Source organism: Nuphar pumila, chromosome 6, assembly GCF_984573655.1.
Source record: "Nuphar pumila chromosome 6, dmNupPumi1.hap1.1, whole genome shotgun sequence".
NCBI lineage: Eukaryota > Viridiplantae > Streptophyta > Magnoliopsida > Nymphaeales > Nymphaeaceae > Nuphar > Nuphar pumila.
The window spans coordinates 97,453,752-97,467,180 of record NC_143254.1 but is presented as its reverse complement, the minus strand read 5'-3'; the positions used below and the strand labels follow the sequence as shown (position 1 = coordinate 97,467,180).

The following is a 13,429-nucleotide window of genomic DNA, read 5'->3' as shown; positions in this document are numbered from 1 at the left end:
TTATAGTTTTAAACTTTCAGGTAATTTTTCGCGATATTATCACCAAATTTTCATAAATCTCGCGATATTTGTCACTATGGGTCCTAACCCCACTACACCGACTCCCATTAGGACTCTAGATTTGAACCGCTCTTTTGTAAACAAGTGTTACGAAAGAAGGAGTCTAGACGTAATAAATTAAAATTCCTACAGCCTCCTTATAAATAAGCGATAAACAGGGCGGCCATTCAAGGAGAAGTATAAAAGGGTGGGAAGCGATTGCGATCTCCTTTTTTCTCATCTGTCTTTGACGTGAAGCAGGCGAAGAGGGGACCCCTTCTATTACGCGGTCTCCGCTCAGGCTCTCTCTCTCTTTTCCCCTCTTTTCTACCATTTTTCTCAGGTATCAAACCCTAACCCTAAATTATTGTTTCTTATCTCAATTTCTTTCAATCGGTGCTCGATTTGATGTTATGTTTTCGCGCAAGTTTCCTTTTGTGCCTTTTTTGGGGATTGATCCGTTCTCTTGATCTCGAGAAGCGTTCCGATCTCGCCTCTCTTTGTTTCTATTGATACAGATCGTTTCTGGGGTTTTGGTTTCTCTCTCAATTGTGGATTCACGTTCGTGAACTCCTTTCGCTTTCCCGTTGTTTCGAATTCGGTTTTTCCGAAGGCGAGGGTTTAGTTTTAGTCGCTAGGGTTTGGTCACGCGTTGGGGATCTATTGATTGGGGTCTGGGGTTGATGTTTGGTGATGCCGTATATGGTTTATGATGGTTGTTTTGATTGGTGATTTTCGCAGATCGTTGGTTAGGTTTTGGGGTTGGTGCACGGGGATTGGTGTGGTTAATTTGGGAAGTTCGTGAAAAGTATGATGATTGTGGTTTTCCGTTTTCTTCTTTGTTTTGTGTTTTGATGAGCGGGAGTGGGGATTTTGTTTAATCGGGGAAAATTGCTATCTTTTTGATGAATTTTGTTCTCGTGTAATTGTGGTTGTACGCGATGAACTTTGGCCGTTGCCAAATTCACGTCCTCTTAGTGCTAAATGTAAAAAATCCTTTTTCCTTGTTTTGGTAGCTGACTTTGGTTTGATTGTATTATTTGAATTCATTTAGATTCTCATAAATGTTGTCTGTTGTCGTTTTTTTTTCTTCCCCTGCATTGGGTTCTTGACATGCATTTGCATGTTTGTTTTATCTGTTCCCCAACAATGTTCTCCCTTTCCCGTCTATCTCTCATGTTTTCTTTTTTCCTTTCATGGGAAGTTGAGGATGTGGTTGCAGTGGTTTGCCGGTGGTTTCATTGCATGCTCTTGCCTCTCGTCTGTTCAAGCTTGAGTGTCATTTATCTATCACAAAATTTATCTTCAATATTTGCTAGTTGTTGTTTTAAATTTGGCCATCCAGTGAGTTTAGATTATCTTTCGGTGCTTTTTTTTAGCGAGTCTATTTTATGGTGAGAAGTACATCTCTGTGGTAGTTTCTGTGAAGCAACTTGTACCATACAGGTTTTTATAGGTATTGCTCAAACATATTTTCCTCGACCTATATGAGATATGGTTTATGTATTTTAGTGCTTTAGAAGGTCTTTCTGCTATAGTGCTATTCTATGTTAATGGTTCCGTCTTTGCATGTTATGGTGCAGAATCTGCAGATAGACATACTGTTTCCTCTTCATGTTTTTCCCTGTTCATCTTGCTGCTCTTTTTTCCTTGATGCAATAAGCTTGTTTTCAATTTGGGTTATGATTTTGCTAGAGTATCTTTCATTGTATTCTAGCACAAAAATATGTATTCACGGATGGAAATTTTTTATATTCAATTCTTCTAAATGTTCTTTGGTATATTCATAAATTAAAACCAACTAAATTTGCTTAACTAATGCACTTCTGTAAGCATGAGTCAGATGGCTGTGGGATTGGTTTCCCAATTTTAATACATATTACAAATTGATTGCAAGATATGAACATCTATATACTTGAACTTATATATCATGCATTTCATACTGTTGCTGATTGAAAGATTTAGCTGAATGCCATTCCATGGAAACCTTTCAATTGTGACATCATTTCAGTCAAACAGTTTGTTGTTGGGCACTCCAATTTACGAGTCTATAAATTTATTGTTTCTCATCTTCAGTTTTTACTCTGCATACGTCTGACTATATTTTATGTCTACTGCAGTTGTGAACTGTAATACATTTGGACAAATTGCAATTTGCTAGATGGTCCAAGAAATTCGGATAGTGCACTGCAGACCTTAGTTGTTAAAAGTTGCACCTATGCTCCACCTAGGCGGTCTAGGCGTAGGGCCATCGCCTAGGCTTATGGGTCTAGGCGATAGGGCTCTGTTTTTCAACCTAGGCTGCCCAGGCCACAGGAACATAGTTGTCATGTTTTTAAATTTTTTTGTCTCATTTCTTTCTTTTTTTTCTTTTTCTTCTTCCTCCTGTCCCAAAAGTTTTTTTTTTTCGGTTCTCTCATTTTCTTCTTTTGCTTTTCTTTTTTACCTTCTTATTTTGTTTCTTTTTTTTTTCTTCTTCTTCCTCCTTTCACCCCTCTGGCTTCTCTTTTTCTTCTTCCTTTTTCCCTTTTTTTCTTTTTTCTCTTATTTTTACTTTTTTCTTCTTCCTCCTCTCGCTCCTCCACTCTCTTCTTTTTTCTCCCTTATTATCTTTTTTTCTTCTTTTTTATATTTGTTGTTTACATGTATTTATGTGTTTTTGACACAAAATCTTTTTTCAGTTCTCTCTCTCTCTCTCTCTCTCTCTCTCTCTCTCTATATATATATATATATATATATATATATATATATATATATGAGAACAAGGTTCATCCTATCCCATTTTTCTTTTGTTACCTTTAAGACCCTCCAAATATAAAAAATTTAGGTTTTTTATACTCAATCTGAAGTTATGAACCATTAGATGTGTTTATCAATACTTATTTACTGAGAAATAAGCTTTGTTTCAAATTGATTTGATTTAAAAAATGTGAACATTTTATCATGAAATTTTAGTAAGATATCAACCGATGAATTTTTTACCTCTTTAAAATACACATCTGAGTATAAAGATGTTTAATCAATTACATGTTCTCCATTCAACAGCATTCATAAACACATCTAACGGTTCTGATTGAGTATAAAACATCTAAAAACTATGATTTTTGGAGGATCGTAATAGTGACCTAAGAAAACAAGGGCAGGATTATCCCCCATTCTCTCTCTCTCTCTATCTATATGTATGTATGTATATAGAGTATGTGCCCCAAGTTTTGGTGTATGTTCAATATTATGCAATTTCATGAATTTTGCGACATGTTACACTGAATTACACACTTCATCCATAGTTACAATCACATGTTTGTTACTAAATTTAAGTATTTATTGTAATATTTTTGCTTTTCTTGATGTTTTATTTTTTTGGTCCTGCCTAGGCCAACTAGTCCCGCCTAGGCCCCAACTAGTCCTTTTAGGTGTCGTCCGCTTAGGCTCCAAGTCCGACTAGCGCTTTTGACCACTAATGTGCAAACATATTTTCGTTATTCTGGTACTTTGTGCTTTATTAAGCAGCAAATTAGATAGGATTTTACTTAGCAACATGGCCATCATTTTGTTGTAAATTTCTACCACGAGCACATGAATTGGTTCTAATCTGGCTATTCAATATATTTAGTTCGTTACTATACTCGTTGTTGCCAGTTCTCACTTACGTGTGCATGCTTGTGAGGGAAACATGATGCATAAGATAGTACTCTACCATTATAGTATCAGGGTGTATGTTTCATGAAATCAATGCTCCTCCTTTATTCTATCAAATGTTGGGTCTATAACATGAATTATACACAGATGCAACAGGTGAAGCTGCCATCTGGCTTCCCCTTCATTGGCTACCATATCAATTGAAGTATTTCAAAAATTATTGCATCTGTTGTGGAGGCCTCTTGAGAGTGAGATTGGTTGTCAAAGTAGGAAGATCCGCCCCTATTCAGTTTACTCAATCGAGACCCTAAGTTGTTGCTTTCCAATTTCTACAAAAGTTTTAAATGAGGAAGAGCATGATGAAAAATTGTGATTTAGGATATCAAGTATAACCTTTAGCTGATCTTGTTACGGGTTATGCAAGTAGTGGTCTCAGTCATTGAACAGTTGTGCTACACTTGCCAGTATTTTTTGTTTGGGTTATTTTGATCTTTTTTCAAGCAGCGAATTTTGCTGCTCAACCTTCACTTATAAATATGCTTAGCATTGATGGAATTGTTATCTGTTCTCTTTTACAAAAGTAGGCTCATTCTATTTCTTGTCTTTAATTATCCATGTCTTTGCATTTGTTTTTTTCCCAGATATATGCTGCAAATATAAATGAACTATATCAAGTTCGAATTAGTCCATGAATTTGATAGATGATGACTATCCAAATGGAAAGTGCTTCTTCAGCTACACCACGCGATCTTGCTCAGCGTCTGTATAACAAGGTTTGTTTCATTTCATCTTTCTTGAAGAAGTGATGAATGACCATTCTTTTATTAGTACTTTTCTGTTTAAATCAGCTTGTGACAATTTCTGCATTGTGGTTGCTTTTGCCCAAAGATATTTTGAAATATGGTGACTGTATGTATTTTTCTCCTGTTATTTTCTCCCAGTTCATTTAGACTTCATGTTTTTTTCCTCTTTAACATCAATGATTCTCGTGCAGAGAGCTTTTGTTCTTTGTGGTATTTTTATTCTATTTTTGTATTTGCATATTTTAAACATTTTCATCTACCAATTGTGTTGTTGGTATCCTTCCAATGTTAAGAAGTTACCTTTTTGCAGCAATTGTTATTGGAAGGTTGTAATTCTTGTTGTCAGAATATAGAGATTAAAATTACGATGGTGATTATGATTTGTGAATTTTATCCCAAGTTATGCAATGAGCTAAATTATTATCCACTTTTGGAAGCTTAGTTTGTTTTTCTGAGATGTGTCATAACTTAAATGTATGGAAGGCTTTGTTTCTAAACGGTATCAGTTTACAGATGGACTTGAGAATTGGGTTTTGCTGATCCTTCGTGGAAGACTTGTCCAGCATACAGAGTTAGTTTGGTATTTAAGATGGAAGGACAAATGCAAGAGAATTTATTGGGTTTTTTGGTTGTATAGTCAATAATGTGTCATTGTTAACCAATAAAAGGTTCTCTTAATGTGCACATACCCAAGTTAATTTATCCTATTAACTCATCTTGGGCTAATTATGACCCAAGTTAATTTGACTAAAATGTGTTTTTAATTAATGGAGCACAAAATTAGGTGTTTCTGAAACAGTATCAAAAGCTTAGGTGTGATTTTATTATTGCCAAAATTTTAGTTTTTTGTTTGAAATTTTCCTTTTTATTGGTTATGGATGGACGACTTAGGCCCTTTCTTTTGTCTTTTCTACAGAATATTGAGTTGGAAAAGAAACTAAGGAAAAGCGTACATTCAAAGATCCCTGCTGATCCTATTAAATGGAGACAGATACGCCAGAACTATGAAGCAATACTCTTTGCAGATGGTGACTTTTCTGAATCTCATGATGTGGAGCACGCATTGTGGCAGTTGCATTATAGGTGCATTGAGGAATTTCGAGCTCGTCTGCGTAATGCTTCTTCAGCAACTTCTGGAACTGTTCAGCCACATGGTGGTGAAGACTATGTTCGACGTGAATCAAGAAGTGAAATCCATTCCTTTTTCAAAAGCTTCCTTACAGAGGCCACCGGGTTTTACCATGATCTGATTCTTAAGATTAAGTCAAAATATGGGCTGCCATTGGACCATTTATCTGATGGTGTAGATGACCAAATTGCTTTAATGAAAGATGAGAAGAGGTCTATTGACAAGAAGAAGGGTCTCATGTCTTGTCACCGTTGTCTTATATACTTGGGTGATCTTGCTCGTTATACAGAACTTTATCGAGAAGGAGATTTAGGTAACCGAGATTATGTTGCTGCATCTAGTTACTATATGCAGGCAGCATCCCTGTGTCCTAAGAGTGGCAACCCTCATCATCAGGTCTTTTCTCTTGGTTCCTTTGATTGTTCACATGCATGCATGCTTTGAGTACTCAATAATGTTTTCAGTTTTAATGTGTATAATATGTGATGTTTTCTTCAGCTTGCTATATTGGCTTCATATTTGGGAGAGGATTTGGTGATAGTCTACAGATACTTCCGAAGTCTTGCAGTCGATAGTCCCTGCTCAACAGCAAGGGACAACCTCATTATTTTATTTGAAAAGGTATTATTCTTTATATCTTTAGCTGGTTGGTTTGTCATGTTTTGCACGTATTATGTTTTAGTGCTTGTTAAATACATGTGATGGTAATTGATTGCATCTAGGGAGTCAAGTTATGCTTCACTGAATCAAATACTATAGATTTCTTGTACTTATATTCAGTTGTATTATTTTCATTTCATCAAGCTATTGCAGCAGTAGTGGCTGTATATGTGATTTTCGATTTGTCAGTTTGTTTTATAGCATGTCTTTCGGGTTAAAAAGAAAACCTTTAGCAATTTCTGCTTCTGCAATTCATGTATAGTCCATTTAATTTCAAATAAACTTTAAATTTGGGTGTTATTAGGTGCTGTCTGTGTCCCTTTGTTCTCTTCCTTTTGAAAATGTGAAAAATACAAAACATGTTGCTTTACTCACTGATGTTCTGTGGTTAGCTTGACCTGATATGGAAGAGGTAGTTCTATTTGCTTTGCTAAATGAGTCTATGCTTAACTTTTCAGCTGAGTCACGAATATCCCTGATAAATGGATAATAATATTATTGCATGATTTTCATTGTTATTAATGAGATTTATTGCAATACTTCAAATACAGCAGCATCTTCTTATTTGGCTGATTATTTTGGAAACTTTTCCATTTGTTTTTTTTTATTTTATTTATCTAATTTATTAAAATTCCAACATTTTTCTAGGATTACAAGGCCATCAAGTCTTCTGTTTATTATTTTTCCCAAATATTCAATTATTCTGCACTTTGGGCAAAGCTGAAGTGGAGGAAGTGGAAACACACCGGGAAATTGTTTACTTATTTGCCTGAGGGTTTTCTTGGTCGGAGAGGAATATGAACTTTTAGAGGAATGTCATGCTATCTTGTCCGATTAAATTTTATAATTCAGCAAAGCTTCTGTGTGTGATGGATAGATTGCACATATCTCATTTCGATTGGATAGCGCTTTGTGGAAATATGTCCTATGGAGGATGTTGCAAATATATATTATTGTTTGCATCTTCTCAAGCGGACTCCTGGCAATAATTTCCATTTTCAGCATTTATAGTTCCTTCACATGAAAGCAATTTTTTTAAAATCCTTATGTTTAGCTGCCCTTTAGATACTTTTGAGGAACTTTGGGTCCATTTGGTTGCCTCAGATTTTGAGATCAGAGGTGATTTGTGAGCTAGGATCTGTAATCCTAGGATTACATTCCAAACCCCGCAAATGGGTTGAGTTATACTCGTTTGATCTTTGAATTTGATAAAATATAATGGGCTGTCTATTTGTTTCGACTGCTGGATTCTGCAATTGGCTTTCTTTTTCAGAGATTGATATACATTGCTTAATTATGTGGCTTGCATATGACTTGATAAAATGGAGGAGGGTACAATAAGGTAAAACTGGAACCTAATGGGATTAGAAAGCAAACAAGTTGATCAGACTTTATTCTGGTGTAAGCATTTGAATTTGCTTGAATTAGAAGTGTCATTGTCTTGCTAATTTGTGCTGCTTGGCTATTGATCTAATTTGTGCTAATGATATCGTGTCCTGGTTTAAATTCTGATATTTCTTGATTAAACTTTGAATAGAATCTACTATTTACTTATCTAGATTCGTAATTTTTGCTGTTTTTGTTCACAGAACCGTCAAGGCTACTCTCAGCTTCCATCAAATGCCAAGTCATCTTCAGTCAAAATGATCCATGCCAGAGCATCTGGGAGAGGCCGTGGGAGAGGAGAAACACGTTTCTTGGCTAAGGATGGCAAGAGGGAAAGCTCCAATTATAAGGAGAAAACAGTTGGCAGTTCAAATATGTACAAATCCTTCTGCATTCGGTTTGTCAGGCTAAATGGAATTCTTTTCACACGTACTAGGTATTTCCATTCATTAAGTTTTGTAACATATTGCTGACTTCTGGGTTTTTTGCTTGTTAAAGTAAGACTTTTTCTCTTTTCCTGTTTGTAGCCTTGAAACATTTGCAGAAGTCTTCTCATCAGTAATCAATGATCTCCATGAACTTCTTTCATCTGGGCCTGAAGAGGAGCTGAATTTTGGTTCTGATGTTAATGAGAATGCCCTTGTCATTGTTCGGCTTGTTGCTATTCTGATATTCACTGTTCACTACGTGAACAGAGATACCGAAGGGAAGTCATATTCAGAGATCTTGCAACGCTCTGTTCTGCTCCAGAATGCGTTTGTTGCCACTTTCGAGTTTGTTGGGCATATTTTGAAGAGATGCGTACAGTTAAAGGATATCTCTTCTAGTTATCTTTTGCCTAGTGTTTTGGTTTTCATTGAATGGCTGGCCTGCCATTTAGATATTGCTGGTGGCATTGACGTTGAGGAAAGACAGGCTGCAGCTAGATCATTTTTCTGGAGGCAGTGTATTACCTTCTTGAATAAGCTAATAGTGAATGGGGTTGTTCCTGTAGATGGCAGTGACAGTGATGCCTGTTTTCACGACATGAGCACCTATGATGAAAATGAGCCAGGTGGACGGGTTGCCTTGTCTGAAGATTTTGAACTTAGGGGATTTCTACCTCTTCAACCTGCCCAACTCATACTAGATTTCTCAAGGAAGCATTCTTATTTTGTCATTGACATTGATAAGGCAAAAGTTGCCCGTGTTCAGAGGATCCTAGCTGCTGGGCGATCTCTCATGGGTGTGGCACAAGTTGATCAGGAGGGTGCTTATTTCGATCATAAGCTGAAGAGATTTGCTATTGGTGTTGAGCCCCAGGAGATAGAAGAAGTCACTCCAAGTTTCTCAGACACACCCAAGCCTAGTAATATGGCACTGGTAGTTGAAGACATTAAGGGCTTACCAGATTTTGCATCCAACAGCCAGTTGCTTACTGAAGTAGAGGAAGAGGATGAGGTGATTGTTTTCAAGCCCACAGTAGCCGAAAAACGAGGCGAATTGAGTTCCTTAAAGGCGTTTATAGATGATGATCAGTTGTCTTCTGGGCTTTCTTTGAAGAGTAGCTTGGGAACCAATGTCATGACGGTTCCTGTCCAAAATTGTTTGATGCAGAGCACTTCTAACATTGATGTAAGGCCTTCCTCGGCCTCTAGCAATGCTATTGAAGATCAAATACAACAATTCAATGCTACTACTGCTGCAATGCCGTGGCTTTTTGAACCACAGACTTGTTTGGTTAACAGGATGGCAGACCTTAGGGTTGCTGGAAATGGATTGTTAGATGGTATTGATGCAGTTAACAGGATGGCAGACCTCAGGGTTGCTGGGAATGGATTGCCAGATGGTATGGGTGCCTCACTTCCAAGGTTTTTTCTCCCTCCCTCATCGGGAAATTTGAATGTGCCAAGTGAGTTTATGAACCAGCTGAAAGCTTCAGAAGGTATGATACCATCCATGTTGGATACTGTTGTGCCCGCAGCACCAAATTCTATCAATGTAGCCTCCCAAGTGTCAGCGCTTCCAACAATTTCTAGGAAAAATCCTGTGAGCCGGCCTGTTCGACATGTTGGGCCACCACCTGGTTTTGGTCCAGTCCCTCAAAAACAACAAGATGAATGGAAGAATGGCTTAATTGGGAGTGGTGAACAGCTGGGTTTGTTGGATGATTACAGCTGGCTTGATGGATATGGGTTGTCTTCAGCTAAAGAAGACGAATTAAATGATGGATTGGCACAAAGCCACAACACCCACTTTCTTTCTGCTGATGGCAAAAATTGGAATGCCCATACTGGTTTTCCTTTCCCTGGCAAGCAGCTCTCCAATATGCAGGTTGACATGGCAAACCAAAAGCGGCAACAGTCTGCTCTATTTCTTGAGCGACTGAAGCTTTTGCATGAGCAGCAGCAACAGCAGTATATCCGGATGGATAACAACCAACCTGCTTCACTGCCAGAGCAATATGCAGGGCAATCATTGTGGTCCAACAAGTTCTTGGTGTGAGATTCATTCACATATTATTTTGAGGTCTATTTGGTACGTCTCTCTCTTTCTTCCCCACATTATTTTGAGGTTTATTTGGTACGTCTTTATCTTTCTTCCCTGCTTCCAACTGTATCGTGCGCAATTCTCCCCTGATTTGGACTCTGGGCATTTCTCATCTTTTTGTTGATTGTTTGTTTTTGTGCTTTTGTTGTTTTTATTATTATTATTATTTTTTCTGTTGCAAGATTCTCGGTCATGATGGTCGGCTTGCGGCCCAGTATTTTCAAGTTGACCTCCTGTCTATTGTGGCCATATCAATGTTTTATTTCTTCTGATGGAGCATGGGCGGTCTTGGAAGAGCACTGCACGTGCTTGCCTTTAAAAAGGTATGCAGAAATGGTGTCGAACCTGTCTGAATTAGTCTGTGAACCCTATTCAGCATTTATTTGCAATAAGATAATAGGACGCTTTTGAATTAAGGGCATGATCTGAAAATGATTAATGTTCTTGTTTAATTTTGATCAGTGTCTGGGTGCTTCGTGAATTCTATGTTTGAGGTCGGTGAGCGGACAGAAGCAGAATGGAAGGTTGAACTTTTGAGGAGATCTGGTAGTACTTACATATGGTTGATGGATTAAGCAAACAATCTCGAGGGAATCTGGGTCCTGAAGGTGAGCAAAACAAACAGGCTTGGGAATGGAACTTGTAGGTGTCAACCCAAGGACATCAGTGCCAAAATCAGTTGGCTGGTTCATTGTCAGGACGCAGTTGCAGCAGCTGATTGCCCTAGCCAAATGGGTTTCACTATGAAAGCTGGTTATGTGTTGATCTTAAGTCAAGGCCAAGGTAAAGCGGGATGGTGATCATGCAGCTTTTTGTTGGTTTCTAGTTGCCAAGGTTATATTGGCATAAGTATGGAACATGGACTCTAGTGTGAAGTTTGAACCTTATTTGTAGCCTACGGTTATATTCTAGTTGTCTTGGAGTCTTGAGGCAGACGCCATTAGTAGCGTCTTAAACATAACAAAGTTTGTGATGACTTGGAATAAGGGGCATGCTTTTATGACACTGTTGTTTAATGATCTTTATATATGTTTCGTTTGATTAAGGTCCTTAGAGACTATTTGTTACTCTGGTCCCTTTATTAGAAGGCTAAATGGTATCCCATCTTGAAGATAGATGGTGCTCCAAACCGTTCATGTTCGCGATGATAATTAAATAGTTTTGGCCCATCAATCTCAGGCATGGAAGGGTTTTCTTTTGAGATGGGTTTTGGTGATTGTTTCTCAAGCATGACTTTGTGGAGGTTCTGGGACTGTTCTGTGATATGCATCTGTTTTCCCAATTTCCTGTAGGTTGGTAGACCAGCACTGTTCAATCAAACACATCAGGCACCCCCCTAGTGGAAGATTTTAAAGTTTATTCGACTTTTTGTGTGAGGCTATATACTCATATATACGGTCTTTCTTGGTTCATTGCATGTTGAAGCTTGATCTTAAAAATTTGGTGTAAGATAGCATGCCACGGAAAAGGGGGGATTTCTGTGGAAATGCATAGGTGCCCGTGCCATTTCTGCGGGCTCCACAAATTTAATACAAACATGGGAGATGCTTTCCGGGCAGAAAGCAGCTCCCATTTTACACCCTGGAACCCCCCCTTTCCACTGATTCAGTTCCCGTGGGGGGGAGTGGTCTGATTTCTATTCTGCAGAATAAGGTGCCGTGACATGCAAACGGACCCGTTTTAAAAAAAAAATAGGGAAGAGCAGCAACAAGGCCACGTTTGCATTACCTGTTATGAAAAATTAGTTTTGGTATTTTTTCATAGTTGTAAAACTGGTTTGGCTGGAATATCTTTCTTCCAAACAGACTGGCATTTTGGGGTTGTCATATCAGCTGCTGCTGCTAACAATCTAGCCAGTGTGTTCATGACTTGATCAGAATCCTCAAGGAGATCGTTGAAGAGAGATCCCGACTGCCATCACAGTCGGAAAGTCTTAGAATCAAAGGGGCCGCCTTGGAGTGCCTCAGCATCTCAGCTGTGCCGTTGTGGACCAACCATCTTGGTGTTTCTCGAGATGTGTGGCAACAACGGGTTGAACGGGTTTATGCTGTCAGTAAACAACAGTCCATGATTCAGCTGTGAGATGGAATAAGAGAAGTTGATCCAAGTGTTCCACGGCGGCGCCCTGCCAAACACTCTATACAATGGTACTCATGAGCTAGTCTGGGTCACGGAAAATGTACCAAACTCAAACAACCGGAGTTTAGTCTAGGGTTTGGCAAAGGGCCAGATGTTCGGCCGATCAATGTTGTCAGTATCGTTGTAAATTGGCCTGAATCGGCCGATTCATATCTTATCAGTAACAAGTCGATACCAAACTGAGCTGATTCAGTTTATTTTTAAATAATTTTTAAAAATTGCTTTTTAATATTTTCTTGACACGTCATTTAATGGTTAAAAACCAGCGGATTGAACTCAATTCTGTTAATAATCGAAATCGGTTAATTCCTTTATTGATTCAGGGTCTGATAAGATTCTGACCAATGTTGTCTGTATCATGCTGATTCTCAAGTGAATCATTATGATTCGGCTAAAAAATAATTAAAAAATATTTTGTGTCAATCAGAATGCGACACATGTTAGAACCATTAAAATAATATTAAATTCTTTTTATTTTTATTTTTATTTTTATTTTTATTTTAATTTTAATTTTAATTTTAATTTTAAGCATTTTTTATATTTATTAAAAAATAGCCAATTTAGTACCGTATTGATTTTCTGCCGATACTTTACATACTCGGTCAATACTCACAACATTTATTCTGACAGCATTGGTACATGAGAGAGAGAGTAGGGATGGCAATTGACCAGACCAGGGCGGGGTGGGGGACAAGGTCTCCACCCCCACCCCGTCTCAAATTCCGGACCTCCATCCCCGCTTTCATTCCTGCACAGGTTTGGATTTTAACCTCCATTCTCATTTCATGTCCTCCATGCCCGGTCCAAATGGGGTGAGAAGTGGCGGGACTCCGTTTCTCCTCGGTCCATTACCATCCCTAAAGAAGGATTGGGGATGTGGTGGGGCGGGTAAGGCGGGGATCGGGATGGGGGAAAGTGTAAGTCCATCCTTGCATGGGTTTTGATTTTAATCTTCACCCTCGCCCCCAACCCCGTTTCATGTCCTCAATCTCCGGTTCAAATGGGGGTGAAGCGGGGCAGGGCCCCATTTTCCTCCAATCCACTTCTATCTTTAAGAGAGAGAGAGAGAGAGAGAGAGAGAGAGATTTTATGCGTATTTGTACAC

General features: G+C 38.3%; 1 protein-coding gene across 1 annotated transcript; it reads left to right on the top strand.

The window, feature by feature from the left end:
- Positions 1–229: 229 nt before the first annotated feature.
- LOC149835324 (nonsense-mediated mRNA decay factor SMG7-like) lies at positions 230–11,230 on the top strand. The gene is made up of 8 exons (XM_090008393.1): positions 230–382; positions 4,320–4,451; positions 5,398–6,006; positions 6,109–6,231; positions 7,860–8,092; positions 8,184–10,173; positions 10,368–10,508; positions 10,648–11,230. The coding sequence occupies exons 2-6, from the start codon at positions 4,380–4,382 to the stop codon at positions 10,138–10,140; spliced, it is 2,994 nt and encodes a 997-aa protein (XP_089864519.1). The 5' UTR covers positions 230–382; positions 4,320–4,379; the 3' UTR covers positions 10,141–10,173; positions 10,368–10,508; positions 10,648–11,230.
- Positions 11,231–13,429: the final 2,199 nt, after the last annotated feature.

Excerpts from the sequence above, each read along its gene's own strand:
- LOC149835324 (XM_090008393.1), top strand. The coding sequence starts at position 4,380 with ATGATGACTATCCAAATGGAAAGTGCTTCTTCAGCTACACCACGCGAT. Across the intron at positions 6,007-6,108 it reads GTGGCAACCCTCATCATCAG|CTTGCTATATTGGCTTCATA; the intron begins GTCTTTTCTCTT and ends TGTTTTCTTCAG. Across the intron at positions 6,232-7,859 it reads TCATTATTTTATTTGAAAAG|AACCGTCAAGGCTACTCTCA; the intron begins GTATTATTCTTT and ends TTTTGTTCACAG.